General features: G+C 51.8%; 3 protein-coding genes across 12 annotated transcripts in view; 1 reads left to right on the forward strand and 2 right to left on the reverse strand.

Moving 5' to 3' along the window:
• The window catches only part of Ankrd24 (ankyrin repeat domain 24), a 22,375-nt gene extending 22,233 nt beyond the window's left edge, over positions 1-142 (reverse strand). For both annotated transcript variants that reach the window (XM_029565348.1, XM_029565343.1), the window contains exon 1: positions 107-142. In XM_029565348.1, the coding sequence (XP_029421208.1) occupies positions 107-142 (36 nt within the window). The remainder of the gene's footprint in view (positions 1-106) is intronic.
• A 2,831-nt stretch (positions 143-2,973) lies between these two features.
• On the forward strand, positions 2,974-9,418 carry Sirt6 (sirtuin 6). 9 transcript variants are annotated; one of them, XM_029565349.1, is made up of 9 exons: positions 3,042-3,102; positions 3,759-4,043; positions 4,213-4,340; positions 5,130-5,312; positions 5,778-5,837; positions 6,638-6,733; positions 6,818-6,898; positions 8,315-8,438; positions 8,513-9,418. In XM_029565349.1, the coding sequence occupies exons 2-9, from the start codon at positions 3,885-3,887 to the stop codon at positions 8,801-8,803; spliced, it is 1,122 nt and encodes a 373-aa protein (XP_029421209.1). In that variant the 5' UTR covers positions 3,042-3,102; positions 3,759-3,884; the 3' UTR covers positions 8,804-9,418. The 9 variants fall into 9 exon arrangements, with proteins under 9 accessions (XP_017654658.1, XP_029421213.1, XP_029421209.1 ...); XM_017799169.2 differs by lacking the exon at positions 3,759-4,043 and having other exon boundaries at positions 2,974-3,102; XM_029565353.1 differs by lacking the exon at positions 3,759-4,043 and having other exon boundaries at positions 2,990-3,102; positions 6,818-6,972; positions 8,513-8,705.
• A 4,480-nt stretch (positions 9,419-13,898) lies between these two features.
• On the reverse strand, positions 13,899-19,420 carry Znf77 (zinc finger protein 77). The gene is made up of 4 exons (XM_008837004.2): positions 19,349-19,420; positions 18,012-18,138; positions 17,474-17,654; positions 13,899-16,083 (listed from the first exon to the last, which is right to left on the reverse strand). The coding sequence occupies exons 1-4, from the start codon at positions 19,349-19,351 to the stop codon at positions 14,745-14,747; spliced, it is 1,650 nt and encodes a 549-aa protein (XP_008835226.1). The 5' UTR covers positions 19,352-19,420; the 3' UTR covers positions 13,899-14,744.
• Positions 19,421-19,890: the final 470 nt, after the last annotated feature.

A 19,890-nucleotide genomic window follows, 5' to 3' on the forward strand; every position in this document is an offset into this window, starting at 1 on the left:
TTAATTAATTAATTTGAAAGAAAAGCTACCAACAGCCAGAGACTCATGGCATCTTCGGCCAAAGGCTCAGGACCAGGAACTCCGAGGGTAGCTGTGAGGGACTAACCTCTGTCTTCTTAAACCGTGCCCGGAGGGTCTTCATGATGACCGTCTGGTCTTTCTCCTCTCTCTGGGGAAGGAAAGGGGCAGAAGGCAAAGTCAACAGCAGAGACAAGGGTCTCTGTGCAGCCCCAGCCCCTCCCCGGGCTGTGCTCCAGCTCTTCTCTCTGTGCTGTGCAACCTACCGCAGCTTGCTCGCCCTCCCTGAGTGTCACTTTCCTCAACTGTAAACCAAACAGAAAATTCTTTCTTGACCTAAGAGGGTTGAGATTTAGCATGAAGGCTGTGGATGGCAGACGTTCAGTAGAGGTACTTTGCCAACACCTTCATTCACACAAGCAGATCAAACTGGTTTATAACCTTGAATTTGTGCACTTAGTGCTGACAAGTCCTCCCCTCCCCTCGTTCTGGTGAATTCCTGTTCTTCCCTCATGTCCTGATCATGAAATCCCATGTTAAGATCAACTTTGTCTCTCTCGCCCAGACAGAACTCTGACTTGTGAAATTGGGTCACCTATTTTCCCCGCTGAGTTTGCCTCAGCTTCCTCCTAGATTCCAAGGTGGGAGGAGCCAGGATGGCTCTCTCTTCAGCAAATCACAAGATTCTTGGGAACTGGATCCAGGGCTGAGGGATCACAGCTGGAAAGTCAGAGAGAATGTCCTTCTGGGTAATAATACCTGTTACACCTTGGGGTGCCTTGGTAAGCAATTCAGGACAAAACAATCCACACATCTATTCAGCTATCCATCCACACATCCATCCACCCACCCACACATCCATTCATCCATCCATCCACCCATCCATCCATCATCCATCCACCCAAACACTCATCCATTCATCCATCTATCCATCATCCATCATCCATCCATCCACCATCCACCCATCCATCCACCCACCCACACATCTATACCTACATCCACCTACCCATCCACCCATCCACCCACCCACCCACACATCCATCCATCCATCCATCATCCATCCTATCCATCATCCATCCATCCATCAATCCATCCAGAGGCTGGAGAGATGACTCAAAGTGGTTAAGAGTTCTTGCTGAACTCTCAACTCTGAACTCAGCCCACGCACCCATCCCCCGCAGTCCACCTTCCCACCCTTCCCTCTCCCTGTCCACTCATTAAGGACCTCCATTCTCACCCCCTCCTTGAATGTGTAAAGGTTCAGTCACACCCGCAGTTTGGGTAATGGGTCACCCAAGAGAAGAATCCGCAGGTTACCTGGCAGGAGGGAATCTCAAAGCATGGGAAGGGCGGGGCCCCTGGATTTAGGGGTGTCCCTCCAGGAAGATGTGACTGCAGTGAGTAAGGCCTGGAGGCCAGCGAATTGCTCCTCAACTGCACCGGGGCACAGGCTGGCAAGTAGGACACACGCAAGTCACAGAAGTGTGTGTGTGTGTGTGCACATGTGCATGCATGTGTGCCTGAGTGTGAGTGTGTGTGCATGTGTTTTTATGCATGTGTGCATGCATGTTTTTGTGCATGTGTGTTTGTGCCTGCGATGCTGGTAGCTCCTCCATGGCGCAGAACCCACTCCTGCCTCTCCTTACCGTGGTCTAGGGGACCCTGCACCCCGGACCACTGCACCCTCTCCGCCTACCTCTTGCAGCTCCAGAGCCCCGAGTCCCTTGTCCGCACCACCTCTCTGGTTACCTGCTCCAGCTCTGATACCCGACACTCTAGGCAGCAGGGTGGCAGGGTGACCAGCCCCAAGGGGCTGGGATGAGCAAGGGGAGGAGCCAGGCTGGCCAACCATCTCAGGTGGGAAAATTGAGGAAGGTTCCAGATTCTGGAAGGAGCCCTGTCCCTCGCGGCCTTGGGCCGGCTGCATACTGGGATGCAACTTACAAGCCTCAGATCACCACCCCCCAACTCATTCATTGACCTGGGTCTTGTGCACCCTCCAAATCTTTGCCGTAGCCCGCCCCCTCCGCCTCCGGGAAGCCTTCCTGGGTCTCCCCAGGCCAGGTGGGAAGCCTCCTGGGTCACGTACTGCTCCACACCCTCCGCATTCTCCCCTGTACGCCACGATCATTACCAACATGTTTGGGACCACTAACAGGTCCAATGGTCAGGATGGGGACACTCTCTAAATGGCCTCTAAGGGGTTGCAGAGTGGGAGCATGCCGCTGTTTGCCGTTTCCATTTCTCTCCCTGTCTCTCCATCTCTGAGTATCTTTCTTTAGATTTAGGAACTTGCTCCACCCTGGGGACCCACCAGGCTGCGCTGGCCATCAGGAAACAAAGCCGTACAAGTTCTGGCATGAGGTCCCAGGTTCTCTCTTCCGCCCATAAACCCCAAGTTCCCATTCATATTATCTCGGTTTGCCCATGGCCCAGAGAGGGGCAGACACTGGCTGGAAGTCACACAGCATAGACCTAAACAGCCAGGGTCTCTTGTAGCCCAGGCTCTAGCCTCAAACTCACTGTGTAGCCAAGGATGACCTGAATCTCCTGATCCTCCACCTCCCCAGTGCTAAGCCTGGTTTATGGGATGCTAGAAATGGAACTAGGTCTTTGTGTATGCTAGGCAAGCGCTTTACCAACTGAGTGACAGCTCCAACTCTCGTTTTTCTGGGATTTTTTTCATGTTTTTTTATTGTTTTTTTTTTTTTTGAGACAAGGTCTCACTATGCAGCCCAGGCTGCGCTGGAACTAGAACTGCTCCTGCCTCATCTCCTGTGAGCGGACACCTCAATTTTCCCGCTCCGGTCCCCATTCAGTCCTCAACCAAGCCCCAGGAACCCACCCCAGGCCACCCGGCGATTTTCTGCCAGAACTAAACATGGCGCCGACAGCGTCAGCACAGAGCACATACGTAGATAATAAGGCTCCTCCTTTCCCTGCCTTCCCTTCCCCACTTCCGGCGGAAGTGGCCTCAACAAGGGAAACTTTATTGTTCCAGTGACGGCAGCGGCGACCATGTCCGTGAATTATGCAGCCGGGTTGTCTCCATACGCGCATAAGGGCAAATGCGGGCTGCCCGAGGTGAGGACAGTGGGGTCCGGGATTCCCGGATGACTGCACATGGGGCGGGGCCCGGGGGAGTCGGGGCATTGTGGGAACAGCAAGAAGGACTGAGGCTAGACAATGGGAGGAACTGCCCAGGAAGGAGGGGGCGGGAAGTGACGCGCCTGCGCGTCCGGGGGGGTCGGGGGCGGTGATGAGAGGCTGTATGAGGGCGGTACGGGCGAGGCCTGGCGGGTCGGCCACGGCGGGTCTGACCCGGGGAGCCCCCGGCCCCGAGCCCTGTGCGAACGCAGCTGCAGCCCCTGAGGGCGGTCCCCGGTCCTGTGTGGACTTGGGGACGAAGGTCCCCCATTCTGTCCGGCTGGTCGGGTTGACCACAGGGCCTGATCATACCAGGTTTCATTTGCTTTGTCTTTCTGAGACAGGGTCTCCCTGCAGCCCCAGCTGGCCTGGAACTCACTATGTAGACCAGGTTGGCCCGGAACTGGCTGTGTAGACCAGGCTGGCCTTGAACTTGCTGGCTGGCCCTGTAGTCACTCTGTAGACCAGGCTGGCCTGGAACTCACAGAGGTCCTCCTGCCTCTGCCTCCCGAGTGCAGGGATTAAAGGCGTTCGCCCCCACGCCCTGTCATTCAATATTTATTGAGACTATGAACAAACCTGACTCAATTTAGGCACTAGAGTCATTTAAGTGAGGTGGCTGTGGGTGTCATTGCGAGGTGACATGTGATCCAAAACCTGAAGAGGAAAGAGACGTGGTGGTGCCTGCTGGGACAACATTCTGTAGAGAGGACGGGGCCATGCAAGGCCCCGGGGAAGAGGACCGGGCGTGCAAAGGCCTCTGGGCAGAGGACACTGCTGTGCAAAGGCCCTGGCTGGGCAGAGCCTGCTGCATGTCTGGAAAGGGATCCGGGACTGCCAGAGCAGAGAAGGTGGAGAGGGACAGACCTGTGTGCTGTGTGAGGACTTGGGCTTCAAGACCCGGGAGGAAGGAGGGAGCCTTGCTGGGCCATGGGGAGAGGACTTTATCCGGTCTGTGCCCTGCCCCTGGGCAAGGCGTGGGCAGATTGGTCTGTCTGGGGGGGCGCGTTCTGACCCCTGTGCGGTCTGACCCACCCTTCCCGATAGATCTTCGACCCCCCAGAGGAGCTGGAGAGGAAGGTGCACGAACTGGCGAGGCTGATGTGGCAATCCTCCTGCGTGGTGTTCCACACGGGCGCGGGCATCAGCACAGCCTCAGGGATCCCCGACTTCAGGTCTGTAAGCAAGGAGGGAAACTGAGGCAGGGCCCTCCTGGAGGCTTCTGGGTATTGGAATGGGAATGACAGCAAACACTCCAGGAGCCCACTGGCTAGAACAGAGCAGCTGGATCAAATTAGCTGCAAGGGATGCTGGGAAATGTAGTCTTTGTGTGGATCAGCCTGGTGGCCGATTTCGGATTCTGTTACCTTGAGGAGGACTCACTATTACTCGCTAGAGAGTGAAAACTCGGATGTTAATCTCATTTTGAAACCCCTGGGCTGCCAGCTGAGTGTCTGGCACGGGGAGAACAGACAGATTTATTCTTCTTAAAGAAATATCAAAAATCAAGGCACGCCGGGCGTGGTGGCACACACCTTTAATCCCAGCACTCAGGAGGCAGAGGCAGGCAGATCTCTGTGAGTTCAAGGCCAGCCTGGTCTACATAGTGAGTCCCAGGCCAGCTGGGGCTACAGGGAGACCCTGTCTCAAAAAGACCAAAAACAACAACAACAAAAAAATCAAAGCACATCCCTTTCTTTGATCTACAACCTGCCCTGATGCCCTATGGCCACTTTGCGTATTCCAAACACAAGACACGAAATGGAAGCCCTTCCTGACCCTGTCTTCCTGTCTTCACACTCAGCCAACAGCTCCGGTCCCAAACTTACAGGCTACTGTAAACCCATCCCAAGGGCTGGGGGCCACTGTGACCCCAGCATCACCCACAGCAGAAAGGGAAGGGTTAGTGAACTGGAATATTGGATCTGTTTCTCTCTCTCTCTCTCTCTCCTCACAATCCTCAGAGGCCCACATGGCGTATGGACTATGGAGGAGCGTGGCCTTGCCCCCAAGTTCGATACCACCTTTGAGAATGCCCGGCCCTCGAAGACCCACATGGCGCTGGTGCAGCTGGAGCGCATGGGTTTCCTGCACTTCCTGGTCAGCCAGAACGTGGATGGGCTGCATGTTCGCTCCGGCTTCCCCAGGTGCTGTTCACAGAGTCCTTGACACCCTGTGGGAACACCTGATCATAGGCTTAGTACTGGGGGTCAGCCCAAGGATAAGTACAACCAGGAAGGAGGATTCTAGGCTGTCACTATACCCCTAGCCATAACCCCAGCCCCTCACTGGGGGAATTCTAGGCTGTCTTACCTCTGAGCCACACTCCCAGCTCCACCAACTTGGTGAGCCCACAGACCTTTCTAGCAAGGTAGCATATGTGTTTGTCTGTAGAGGTGAGGGGAACTTTGCTGTAACAATTCCTCACCACTGGGGACTTTGGATCACCTTGCCCTGGGTGCACAGCCTGTGGGTACCAGAATTCAGGGAGGAGAGGTGGATGGATCTTGGGGGCTCACAGTTCAGGAGGGCTTCCTGGAGGAGGAGGCTGAGCAGCAGGCAGGAACCCTCAGAATCCAGAGAGGGTCCCCACCAGCCCTGGTCTTCTGCAGGGACAAACTGGCAGAACTTCATGGCAACATGTTCATAGAAGAATGCACCAAGTGTAAAACGTGAGTGACAGTTGGGTGGAGCCAAGAGGGGTGGGGCTTGTCTAGGCTAAGGATGACTGGGGACACACATTGAGAGGTGTCCTTATGTCCTGGCACTGCCAAGTTGTCCCAAATTAACAGACATTTTTTTTTTTTTTTTTGGCTGCTGGGTCTTTGAACCCAGGGCTGTTAGACAGGACTTCTCAACACCAGCCCAGTTTTTCAGGTTTTTAAAGTTTTTTTTTTTTGTTTTTTTTTTTTTTTTTGGTCTTTTTGAAACAGGGTCTCCCTGTAGCCCCAGCTGGCCTGGATTTGCTATGGAGACCAGGCTGGCCTTGAACTCAGAGATCCGCCTGCCTCTGCCTCCTGAGTGCTGTGATTAAAGTCGTGTGCCACCACGCCCGGCCCAGGTTTTTAAATTTTTAATTAATTAATCAATTAATTTCTGGGGGGACTGCTGAGCCAGCTCTCCAACCTCATCTACCTTATATTTTGAAACAGGATCTCCCACTAAACCTGGAACTTACCTATTTGGGTAGACTCCAGCCAATGAACCAAGGGACCCTCCTGTCTTCACCTTCCTAGTGCTGGGGTCACAGGTCTGCACCACCATGGGTGCTGGAGATTCGAACTCAGGTCCTTATGCTTTCACAGAAGGTGCTGTACCCCCTGAGTCAGCAGTGCAGCCCTGGCTGTTTGACCCAGGCTCTTGGTGTTTACATCAGGATCCTGGGATTATATTTAGATCACCCCCAATACCTTAAAAACAACACATACCCCTAAATTAGAAAATCCATGTTCTTCCTCTTCTTCCACCACAGGCAGTACGTGAGAGATACAGTTGTGGGCACCATGGGCCTCAAGGCCACAGGCCGCCTGTGCATGGTAGCCAAGGCCAGGGGACTTCGAGCCTGCAGGTGAGTGAATGTCCCCACACATCACAGCTCTAGGGAGGTGAGCACCCCCAACTCCTTTCCTTTCCCTTCCCCTCTCTTCTGTAGGGGGGAACTGAGAGACACCATATTGGACTGGGAGGACGCACTGCCTGACCGCGACCTGACACTTGCTGACGAAGCCAGCAGGTCTGACCCCCTTGAGACCTGGAATGTGGAACATGAGGGGACCCCCACAAAGACAACCACAAACTTCCACAATGGCAAGATTCAGGGGCGGGAGAGCAGGGATATCCCCAAAACATGGTACCCTTCTGGGACCACGTGAGTGCTGAGGCGATCTTGGGGTGCAAGATGACTTGGATTTCTATTTGGATTCTTCTTTTCAGTTTGGTTGCTTTGCAGTACTGAGGAGACTACCCAGGAACTGCAGTCTAGACCAGCCCTCGGGCACTGAGCCACGCCCCCAGCCCCTCACTGGGGATTCTAGGCTGTCATTCTACCCTGAGCCACGCCCCCAGCCCCTCACTGGGGATTCTAGGCTGTCACTCTACTCTGAGCCACGCCCACAGCCCCTCACTTGGGAGTCTAGGCTGTCACTCTACCCTGAGCCACGCCCCCAGCCCCTCACTGGGGATTCTAGGCTGTCACTCTACCCTGAGCCACGCCCACAGCCCCTCACTGGGGAGTCTAGGCTGTTACTCTACCCTGAGCCACGCCCCCAGCCCCTCACTGCGGATTCTAGGCTGTCACTCTACCCTGAGCCACGCCCCCAGCCCCTCACTGGGGAGTCTAGGCTGTCACTCTACCCTGAGCCACGTCCTCAGCTGTCTTTTTACTTTTGGAAACAGTCTTGCTAAACCCCAGATGAGCCTCTAATACTGGAGTCCAGACTCACCTGTAATTTTTTTTTTTTTTTTTTTTTTTTTTTTTTTAGACAGGGTCTCCCTGTAGCCCCAGCTGTCCTGAAACTCACTGTGTAGACCAGGCTGGCCTTCAACTCACAGAGATCCGCCTGCCTCTGCCTCCCGAGTGCTGGGATGAAAGGCGGGCACCACCATGCCCAGCAAGGCACTTTTTTTTTAAAGATAGAGTCTCACTCTGTACTCCTGGTTGGCCTGGAAGTCACTATGTAATCCAGGCTGACAGGCTCACAGAAAGTTGCCTGCTTCTGCCTCCAGAGTGCTGAGATTAAAGGCATGTACCACCATGCCCCAAATAACCTGTAATTTTAAAAAATCGTTATTACATTTATTTTCTGTATGTGTGCCGTGTATGCCCAGGTGCATGTGTGCAGGTCAGAGGATAGCTCGTGGGAGTCAGTCCTCTCATTTTCCCTGGTGGATCTGGGGGATGGAACTCAGGCTGTCAGCCTTTGGGGCAAGCCCCTTGACCTGATAAGCCATCTCATCAGGCCTAGGCCTGGAAGTTTCAATCCTCCTCCTTCAGCCTCTGGTGTGGCTAGGATGGCAGGCCTGGGGCTTAGTTCAAACCATGGCAGAGGGGCGGGATCTGCTGGCCTGGATCTCCCCAGTACCTGGTGCCTGCACAAAGTGGGTGGAACCTGGACTGGGCCTGAGCCCTGCTCCCTGCTCCTGGCTCCAGGATCGCGGACCTGTCCATCACCCTGGGCACCTCACTGCAGATCCGCCCCAGTGGGAACCTGCCCCTTGCCACCAAGCGCCGGGGAGGCCGTCTGGTCATTGTCAACCTGCAGCCCACCAAACACGTATGTGCCCACTCTGCCTTGCCCTGTGCCCCTACGGTTGTCCTCTGCCCTGACCCTCCGTGGCTGTCCCACAGGATCGCCATGCTGACCTGCGCATCCATGGCTATGTGGATGAGGTGATGGACAGGCTCATGAAGCTCTTGGAACTGAACATCCCCGCCTGGGACGGACCCTGTGTACTGGAAAAGGCCCTGCCACCCCTGCCTCGCCCACCGGCACCCAAGGCTGAGCCCCCCGCCCATCTCAATGGCTCAGTGCAAGCAGACCCCAAGCTGGAGCCCACCAGCCCCAAACAAGAGAAGCCGGATAGCCCTGTATTCCATAGGTCCCCCAAAAGAGTAAAGGTGGAGGCTGACCTGAGCTGACCCGGGTGCTTGGGGAGGGCGGGGCATTCATAGGAACCAGCAAATCAGTCATTTTATTTGTATTTCCTGGGTCTCAGCCCAAGACCTTGCACATGCCAGGCCCCCAGCCTTCTTTGTTCCCTTTTTATTTTGAGACAGAGACTCACTAAGTTGCACAGGTTAGCCTCAAACTCACTACAGTAGCCCCAGCTGGTCTGGAAGTGAAGATCTTCCTGCCTCAGCCTCTGGAGTCACGGGGGTGGTAGGCCCTGGGCACATCCTTCCTTCCCTATTCCTCTCACTTGTTCCTGTCTTTCTGGGGAATCTCAAAGCACTGGGACTTGGAGTTCAGCTCCTGGTCACACATGCCCTGGTAAGGAGCTATCCTCTGGAGCTGGGGATGCTCATACCTGCTGACCCACTATGGCCCACTTGTGACTCAGGATATCCTCAGAGGTTGGCCACATACTCCCATCATGTCCAGTGGTCCCCAACTACACCCTGTGCTCCCCTAGCCAGCACTCCCCCTGCAGGAGCAACTGGAGCCCAAACTCTCAGGGACCCATCTATAGCATTCCCAAGACACAAGGGTCCTGGAAGTCTTTCATGCAATAAAACTCCTTTCTTATATTTTAATTTTTAAATTTACAGTGGTTATGTGCATGTGGAAGTCAAAAGACAACGTGCAGGAGTCGGTTCTCTCCTTCCCCCATGTGGGTCCTGGGGATCAAACTCAGGTTGTCACGTTTGGTTACAAGTTCCTTTACCCACTGAGCCCTCTCGCCAGAGGGCCCAGGGACTCCTTTCTTGCATCTGAATGTGTTAGAATTCCCAACCAGTCTTGGCTACATGAGACTCTATCTCCAAAAAAGAAGAAATTTGTTTTCCCTATCTTCTTTAATTATCCTACCCCCAAAAGTCCGTGCCCATGGATTAAACCATCTGCAGGACTTTGAATCTCTCTCTCAATGGCTCTTCACCTTGTTTTTTGAGACAGGGTCTCTCACTGAACCTAGAACTCATCAGCAATAGACTAGGCTGTCTGGCAGAGAGCCCCAGTGATCTCTTGTCTCCATCTCCTGGGTGCTGGGATTACAAGCTCACACCACTATGCTTATTTTAACATGGGTGCTTGGATTCGAACTCAGGGCTTCACACTTGCCCAGCAAGTACTTTATGCAGTGATCCATTTCCCCAACTCCTCCTAGTGGCCTCTCTTAAATTATTATATTTTTATTACTATTAGGGTTTTGTTTTTGTTGTTGAAACAGGGTCTCCCTGTAGCCCCAGCTGCCCTGGAGTTCACAATGTAGACCAGGCTGGCCTCAATCTCTGAAAGAGCTGCCTGCCTCTGCCTCCCAAGTGCTGGGATTAAAGGCATGTGCCATCACACCTGGTATATATTTTATTTATTAATTTATTATTTATTTTATGTATATGAGTGCATTGCCTGCATGTGTGTAAGTGCACCTGTGTCATGCAGTGCCTGTGGAAGCCAGAAGAGGGCATTGGATTCCCTGGAACTGGAGTTATGGATGGTTGTTAGCCATCATGTGGGTGCTGGGAATCCAACCTGGGTCCTCTGCAAGAGCTGACTACTGATCCATCTCTCCAGCCCCATTTTTCACGTTTTGAAACAGTCTTGCTAATCCCTTTGAAGACATGAAAGGACTCAAAGCGGACAAATGCAAAGGGTGTCAGAAAGCCTTCAGTTATCGCCCATCCTTTCAGAGAAACAAATCATGTTGGCGGGAAACCCCATGAACGTGTGGGACAACCTTCAGATAGTATGAGGGTAGGCAGTGTGGAAAAACATTCAACTCACCAGTTCCTTGTGAAAGCACATGCGAGGAGGTTTCCTGAGGACCTGTGGGGGACAGCTTCCTCCTGCCATGTGTTTTTACAAATGTACATGCAAAGCCAGGCATGATGGCACACGCCTTTGATCCCAGCACTCTGGAGTCAGAGGCAGGCAGATCTCTGTGAGTTCAAGGCCAGCTGGAGCTCTCAAAAAGAAAAAGGAAGTACATGCAGAGACACTGTAGATAGACGTCATACATGTGGACAGTGTGGGAAAACCTTCAGCTGACCTGACCCTTACAGTAGAGAAACCAGGGCTGGAGAAATGGCTCAGAGGTTAAGAGCACTGGCTGCTCTTGCAGAGGACCTGGGTTCTATTCCCAGCACCCATATGGTGACTAACAATCATCCATACTCCAGTTCCAGGGGAATTTGATGCTCTCTTCTGACCTCTGAAGGCATTGCACAACAAGGGTACACTGACACACGTGCAAGCAATACACTCATACATATAAAATAAAAGTAATAAAATATTTTTGGTCTATATAGTAAGTTCCAGGCCAGGTGGGGCTACAGGGAAACCATGTCTCAAAAAGACAATAAAATATCTTTAAACTATTTTTAAAAGTAATAAAATGTTTTTAAAAGTAGAGAAAATATAAATTTAAGGAATGTGGGAAATGTCAAATGACCATCTTACTGATCCACATTAAGAGTGCACACTGAAGCCAGGCATGGTGGCTCACACCTTTGATCCCAGCACTAGGAGGCAGAGGCAGGCGGATCTCTGTGAGTTCAAGGCCAGCTGGGGCTACAGCTAAATATAGCTTCTGGCTGATCCACCCACCCATTCAGTGAGGGGCTGGGGTCAGGGGTCAGCGCTTGCCTGACTTGTATTAGGGTTGGTTCCATCCCCAGCGCTGTAGGAAAGTAAAAATGCAGCTGGTGAAGCTCTTGAGTAGCTTTAGCGTGTCTGTGACCTTGCGGTCCCCGAAGTCATATTCATTTTGGGGGAACTAGTTTCCCCACTTTGCTCAGCCTCCATGTGCATTTTATTCTAATAATATGTAAATCACCCTACTGCTTGTTTGTCAATGCAGCGAATGGAAACTAACTCTATAATGTGATTAATTACAGTCATTGGTAAGAGCAGTACTATGTGGAAAGTAGGTCATGAAGTATATTCTTATGATTTGTGGGGAAGGGTGTAAAATCAGTGAGTTGAGAAAATAAGTGCAAAAAGTAGTGAATTCTGGGCTGGAGAGTTGGCTCAGTGATTAAGAACACTGACTGTGCTTGCAGAAGAGCCGGGTTTGAATACCAGCACCCACATGGCAGCTAACAACTATCTGTAACTTCGGTTTCAGGGGCTCCAAAGGCCTCTTCTGTCCTCTGTGGGCATTGCACGACATGGGTGCACTTAACTACATGCAGGCAATACATGCATACACATAAAATAAAAATAATAAAATTTAAAAAAAAGATTTAAACATTCCATTGGAGGTCTGGCAAGGTTTCTCAGCACATAGGTTGAACTTGAGTGTCAGTACACACCTGTGTGGTCTGGTTGCCATACTCCAGACTTGGAGCTTCATAGAATGCAAACTCCGACATGCTTAGTCCCTTCTCTAGATTTCATTTGTTTGTTTGAGACAGGGTCTTCCTGTAGCTCCAGCTAGCCTGGAACTTGCTATGTACTGCAGGCTGGCCTTGAACTCACAGAGATTTGCCTCCTAAGTGCTAGGGTTAAAGACTGCAGCATCACGCTAGGCTCTGTCTTGGTTGCTTTAACTGATGTGGGATGCCGACTGTGGGTGACATCATTCCTAGGCAGGGCGTCCTGAAGTGTGTCAGCATGGAGTGCAGTAACCTGTGCTCAGTGAGTGAGTGCAGTCATTGTTCTCTGCTGCTGCTTGTGGATGTGGCCAGCTGCTTAAAGCTCCTGTCGTGACTCCCTCACACATGCCCTGCAACCTGGGACTGGGAGCCAAAGAAATCTTTCTCTGAAAAGTTGCTTTTTGTTAGAGCATTTTATCACAGCAACAGAGATAAAGACAATGACCGGAGATTTATGTTTGGATCACTGCAAAGCACAATAGACCCTGAGGGCTTTGGTTTGTGTTTGTTGTTGTTTTTTAATTTATACTTTTTATTTTATCTGTATGCATGTATTGCCTGCATGTAGGTAAGTGCACCCGTGTCCTGCAATGCCAGCAGAGGACAGAAGAGGCTGTCAGATCCCCAGGAACTGGAGTTACGGACAGTTGTTAGCTGCCATGTGGGTGCTGGGATTCGAACCCGGGTCTTCTGCAAGAACAGCCAGTTCTCCAGCCCCTCTGAGCCATCTCTCCAGCCCCCTGTTGTTGTTTTTGAGACAAGGTCTCATGTTGTCCAAGCTGGCCTTGACTGCATAAGGGGTTTGAGGCCAGACTGGGTGAAAAAAAAAAAATCAGGGTTGGGGAGAGGGCTCTGGGTGTAAAGTCCCCAGCACCCACATTAAGGCTGGGTGTAGCGGTCCATACCTGTAACCCTAGCATTGATGCGGAAGGAGACAAGAGGATTCTGGGGGGCTCACTGGCCAGTGGGCATAGCTGAAACTCAGAGCCTCAGGTTCAGGGAGATCCTGACTCAAAAAATAAGGAGGCGGGGCTGGTGAGGTGGCTCAGTGGGTTAGAAGGCTTGCTACACAAACATGAGGACAAGAGTTTGAATCCCCAGCACACACAGATGTGGTCACATGGAAGACTCCAATGCTGGGGTGGAAAGAGATAGGAGGATTGCTGGGGTTTGCTGGCTGTCAATTCAGCTGTAGGTGCAGAGAGTGGCAGAGGGGTCGTACAGTCAGCAAGTAGAGCACTGGCTGCTCCCGCTGAGGACCCGGATTCGGTTCCCAGTACCCACATGGCAGCTAACAACCGTCTGTAGCTCCAGTTCCAGGGGATCTGACAGCCTCTTCTGGCCTCCAAGGGCATTGCCCATATGTGGTACACTTACATACATGCAGGAAAACACTCGTACACATAAGATAAAAATAAATAAGAGACAATAAAACAGAAAAAGACACCTGATGTCCTCCTCTGGCTGCCACATGTGCACACACACACACATGTACACACACATATGCACACACACATGCACATACATATGTACACAGGCACAAATAAGGCCGAGAATGATAAGAAAGATCATGTAGATTTCTGGCCTTCATATGAGCACACATGTACATACATGCATATGTGTACACACACGCATACACTCCTACTTTGCATACCAAAATAAACACAATGTGGTTAAGATACTATAAAACAAGATTTTTATTAGGTAGTTTTATCAGATACATAAAAAGAAATTAAAACACTAGCAATGCCCAATAAGACAGGTCATGCCAGGGCTGAGCTGGGGCTGGGGCTCAGTGGTAAAGCACTTGTCTAGTGTATGTGACTAGCCGTCAGTGGGATCCTCAACAGTGACAAGAACGGATAAAAAGGAAAGTGAAGGCGATGTCATGCTCACCTTTGATAAGGGAGCAGGAGAGCCCGCCCGGCAGTTAAGAGCACTGGCTGCTCTTGCAGAGGACCTGGATTCTGTTCCCAGCAACCACACAGCAGCTAACTGTCTGTAACTCCAGTTCTAGGGGGCCTAACGCCATCTTCTGGTCTCTGTGGGCATTGCACGCACATGGTGCACTTACATGCAGGCAAAACACTCATGCACATAAAATAAAAATGACTAAAAAAAAAACCCACTTTTTAAAAACTGAGAAGGCTAGGTGTGCTAGTGCACACGTGAAATACTGGGATTCAGGAGACAGAGGCAGGAGGATCTCCAGTTTGAAGCTCTCCTGGCCTAAATAGTGAGATCTTGTCTCAAAAATTACTTCAAGGGTTTCTGTCCTCTGAGGTTTCATGTATAAAATAAGTCAAGTATCAGGTTGGGTGGGATGGTGTACACCTTTAATCCCAACACTCGTGAGGGAGAGGTAGGTGGATCTCTGTGAGATTGAGGCTAGCCTGGTCTACATAGCATGTTCCAGGTCACAGCTGGGGCTACAGGAAAAACACAACAAAACAAAACAATCCTCACAGATCCGCCTGCCTCTTCTTCCCACGTGCTAGTGCTAGACTTAAAGGCAGGTACTGTGATTCCTGGCTCCAAGGTCTTCTTATAGGCCCTCTCTGGCATGTATTTTCACATGTCCTCGAAGGGACGAATGGCACTTGAAGGGTTTCCCACATAGCTTGCATTCATAAGGCCGCTCTCCGGTGTGTGCCCTCACATGTATACGGAGGGACGAGGCACAGCGGTAGGCTTTTCCACATCTGCTGCACTCGTACTGTTTCCCATCCTTGTGTGATTTCATGTGCTTCTGAAAATACTGAGGGTGGCTGAAGGCTTTCCCACACAGCTCACACAGGTGCGGTTTCTCTCCGCTGTGGGTCCTGACATGTTCTCGAAGGGAAGACTGACAGCCAAAGCTTTTCCCACACTGTGTACATTCAAAAGGTCTTTCCCCAGTGTGTGTCCTCACGTGGATACAAAGGGATGCAAAGAAGCCATAGGCCCTGCCGCACTGCGCACACTTATACGGTCTCTCGCCGCTGTGCGTCTTCAGGTGCCTTTGGAAGTAGATGCGGCAGCTGAAGGTCTTCCCACACTGCTCACACAGTCGAGACTCCTCCCCATTGTGGGTCCTCGAGTGCGTTCTCAGGGATGAGGGATACCTGAAAGCTTTGCCACACTCCTTGCAGGCATAGGGCTTCTGTCCACTGTGTGACCTCCCATGTTCTCTAAGAGACGAGTAACAGCCGAAGGCTTTCCCACAGTGTTGGCACTCATATGGCTTCTCTCCAGTGTGCATCCGGACGTGATCACGGAAAGAAGAGTAACAGCCAAAGGCTTTCCCACAGCGCTCGCACTCGTACAGTCTGTGGCCGCTATGCGTCCTCACGTGGTCTCGGAAGTAGGAGTGGGAGCGGAAGGCTTTCCCACACTCCTTACATTTGTAGGGTTTCTCTCCAGTGTGGGTTCTCCTGTGTCGTTTGAGGTAGGAGCAGAAGCTGAAGGTTTTCCCACAGATGTCACACACATGGCTTTTCTCTCCTCTGTGACCTTTCATGTGTCCCTTAAAAGAGGATGAGCAAGAGAAAACTTGCCCACATTTCTTACATTCCAGAGACCTTTTAGGACTAGGACTTTGCATGCTTTCCACGGACACTTTCTCAGACTTTTTACGCAGGTTAGGTCCTTCCACAATGACAGTTTTGCGAGGGTATAGGCATGAGACACAACAGCAGGCTTGTCCACACTCCTCACAGGGATGTGGCCTGTGTCCAGGCCGAGGCCCTTGTTGGTTCTCAGAAGCTTTCCCACAGGTAGCGCACTCCCTGGCTTCGCCTCCAGTGGGAACACTGCTGCACACAGTAGGCCTCTCTGTCTGGCCCGAACCTCCTTCATCTTGAGGTCCTTCATTTCCTTCACAGAGCCTGTCCCCCAAAGGGCCACTATTCCAAACAGAAAGTACAGAATTCATGTGTCATTAATGATTATAAATGACTTAGTTCTTCACAGCTTTGTTTTGAGGAAGTGTCTTGCTAATGTAGCTCAGGCTAGCCTCCAAGTCTCGATCCTCCCACCTCAACCTACTGAGTGCTTTGACTGCATGTGTGTGCTATATCACAATGTATTAATGATTTATTGGTGGTTTGACTAGATACATTTTCAGCATGGTCTGCTGTTTTTTTTCTAAATTTATTTACATTGTATGTGTTTGTGCACATGCATGCTCAGGAGCACCTAGGTGTCATGGTGTGCATGTGCAGATCAGAGGACAACTCTGAGGAGTCAGTTCTCTCCTTCCTTTTTTTTTTTTTTTTTTGTCTTTTTGAGACAGGGTCTCTCTGTAGCCCCAGCTGTCCTGGAACTCATTATGTAGACCAGGTTGGCCTCAAACTCACAGAGATCTGCCTGCCTCTGCCTCCCGAGTACTGGGACTAAAGGTGTGAACCACCAAGCCTGGCTTATTATTATCTTTTATGTGTATGAGTGTTATATCTACATGTAGGTAAGTGCACCCGTGTCCTTCAATGCCTGCAGAGGACAGAAGAAGCTGTGGGATCTCCTGGAACTGGAGTTATGGACAGTTATTAGCTGCCATGTGGGTGCTGAGATTCGAACCCAGGTCTTCTGCAAGAACAGTGTTCTAACTGCTGAGCCCCAGTATATTGTATTTTTTTTTAAAAATTATATATATATATATATACACACACATATATGGACAGGGAGGGATCTCCCTGTAACCCCAGCTGTCCTAGAACTCACTATGTAGACCAGGCTGGCCTTAAACTTACATAGATCTGCCTGCCTCTGCCTCCCAAGTGCTGGGATTAAAGGTGTGCACTACCACACCTGGCTATATTTAAAAAATTCTATGTGTATAGGTGTTTTACCTGCATGTAAGTGCAACACGTGCAAACAGTAGCTGCAGGGGCCACAAGAGAGTCCGGGAATGAGTACAGGTGGCTGTTAACCACCATGTGGTGCTGGGAACCAAACCCAAGTTCTCTGCAGGAGCAGCCAGTGCTCTTAATGGCTGAGCTGTGTTTCCAGCACCCTTGTTTGTTTTGTTTTCAGACAGGGTCTCACAATGTAGCTTTGTCTATTCTGGAACTCGCTATGTCGACCAGGCTGGTCTTAAATTCACAGAGATCCACCTGTCTCTGTCTCCCCAGCCCTGGGTTATAAGCGCCTGCTACCATGCCAGCTTATTGTAACAACCTCCTGCCACCATGCCAGCTTGTTACATGGGCGTTATGGATTGGAACTCAGGTCTTCATGCCTGGGCAGTGAGCACCCTGAAGACTGAGCTATCTCTCTGTCCAGAAATCGGCTCACCTCAGAGGCATCTCCTGATCCTGCTGCCCATGTCCAGAGCCAGCGCCTTCACAGGTTTTTCTGAGGACGGACCAGGAACGGTTTCTGTTGAGTGTGATGATTTTATCATTGTTGGGAATCTCATGCTCCACATGATGCTGCTGGGGGCTGGGTCCTCCCACATCATCTTGACTGTGGCCATCTGAAACGATCAATTACAATGCCATTTCTTTTCTTTTTTACAATTTAGTTTTAATTATTTATGTTTATTTTATGTATATGAGTGTATCGCCTGATGTGTGTAAGTGCAACGGTGCTGTGCAATTCCCTTGGAGGTCAGAAGAGGGCATTGGAACCCCTGGAACTGGAGTTTCAGACAGTTGTGAGCCACCGTGTGGGCGCTGTGAACTGAACCTGGATCCTCTGCAAGAAATGCCAGTGCTCTTAACTGCAGAGCCAGTTCCCCAGACCTCCATATTCCAATTTTTGAGCCCCAATAAGCAAAGATAAGTTGTCTTTGTCTCTAGGGGACACAGTAAAGGAAGGCAGGAAGTCTTACCCAGCGAGGCCAGGTTACTGCTCGATGCCACCATTACATCTCTGTGGATGTCCCTTTGCGCTGGGTCCAGCAAAGCCTCCTCTTCTGGACTGAATTTCACAGCCACTTCCTTCAACACCACCGAGTCCTAGAATGTCCCACATATTCATGTCAATAAGACATCCTCTCCCAACCTGCAAAACCCATCAGCCAGGCATAGTGGGAGAGATACACCCATAACCCCACTGTAACCCTAGCAGCTGAGAAGCTGAAGCAGTAGGACTGTTAGTTATAAGTCAGCCTGGGTAAATTAGAGGGACTCTGCTCCAAAAAAGCAAAAAGAGGGCTGGGGGCGTGGCTCAGGTAGAGTGACAGCCTAGAATCCCCAGTGAGGGGCTGGGGGCGTGGCTCAGGTAGAGTGACAGCCTAGAATCCCCAGTGAGGGGCTGGGGGCGTGGCTCAGGGTAGAGTGACAGCCTAGAATCCCCAGTGAGGGGTTGGGAGTGTGGCTCAGGTAGAGTGACAGCCTGGACTCCCCAGGGAGGGGCTAGGGGCGTGGCTCAGGGTAGAGTGGCAGCCTAGAATCCCAAGTGAGGGACTGGGGGCGAGGCGCAGGAGTGACCCTGTATCTGCTGGTAATGTGACATTTTGCAGTCCTGTACTGACTGCCAGTGTTCCCCACCCTCGCGTGCTGTGGAGGGGACATCCTGCAAGGAGATGGGCAGCAGCTGTCGGGTGTGGACCCAGCTCCAGGTCATTCCAGCCCCTTCTGTGTAAGTCTGGACCCTTAGCCCTGGAGCTCAACGGGACTACTGTTCATGGGTCCAACTGCACTGTGGGCTTTGGTCCTTCCTGCCTTCACTTGACCCCCGAGCCTCCTCCTTAGAACATTCTGGTGTCAGGTCAGTGTGGCTGCACCCCCACGGCCCCGGGTCACCTCACTTCCCCACCCCTGGCCTTTCCAGGACCTGTTGGACCCTCTCCACAGAACAGCGCTCTTGCTATCCAGGTTATTTAGACTTTGTGTGCCTCACTGATAGAACCTTCTCAAATTCCAGTCCTCCTACAATTCCCACTGCCACATCGGCTCTGCGACCAGAGACCCCTGTCTTATGTCCACAGTCCCTTGTCCTCTCTCCTAATCCTTCCAATAATTTATCCAGGTAGTCCAGGCTAGCTTCGAATTCTCCGCAGTCCCCCTGCCTCCGGTTCCCCAGTGCTGGGATGCCAGGCACACGTTCGATTTTGCATCATGTTGCGCTTTCTATTCCATTTCCCATCCCCTTTGTCCCCACACCGGCCCCCAAGCCCCTTTCCCACCCGCGGTGACCCTGTCCCCTCCCGGTGGGGCCACTCACCATCTTCCAAGCGCTCAGGGCCAGGGCTGGGCACTGTGCTGAGATTGACAGCTGCAGCTGCAACTGCCGCGCCCCGCCCCCAGGCCCTGATTGGAAAGGACCAGACCCACACTACAACACTCACTGTGAGACCAGAGCCCCTGGTTGGACCCATGTCCTGATTGGGTCGCTCTCCTAGTACCCGCCCCCTCTGGACTGAGTGACAGCCTCTGTGCGCAGGAGAGCGGCGGATCTTGTCACACCCCCGCCTGATTGCTAGGCCTGCTGCGCACGCGGGATGTCTAAGCCCCTTTGTGCCGTCTGGTCTTCGCTGAGGGGTTGGAGGGCCCCCGAGGGTGACATCACTCCCTGGGGCAGCCCAGCGGCCCGTGTGTATCTCCATCTAGGAGAGAGGGACTAGGTGTTCGAGGTATCGCCTGACTCAGTTTACCATGCAGCCAGGTCCACGCAGGGACAGGAAAGGCAAATGGCCTGGTGGCCTGCAAGATCAGAGGTCAGCCTGGCCCTCGGGGTCACTCGTGCATCAGAGCCAGCTGTTTGGC

This window comes from Nannospalax galili, unplaced genomic scaffold (assembly GCF_000622305.1).
Source record: "Nannospalax galili isolate Female #2095 unplaced genomic scaffold, S.galili_v1.0 scaffold77, whole genome shotgun sequence".
Taxonomy (NCBI): domain Eukaryota; kingdom Metazoa; phylum Chordata; class Mammalia; order Rodentia; family Spalacidae; genus Nannospalax; species Nannospalax galili.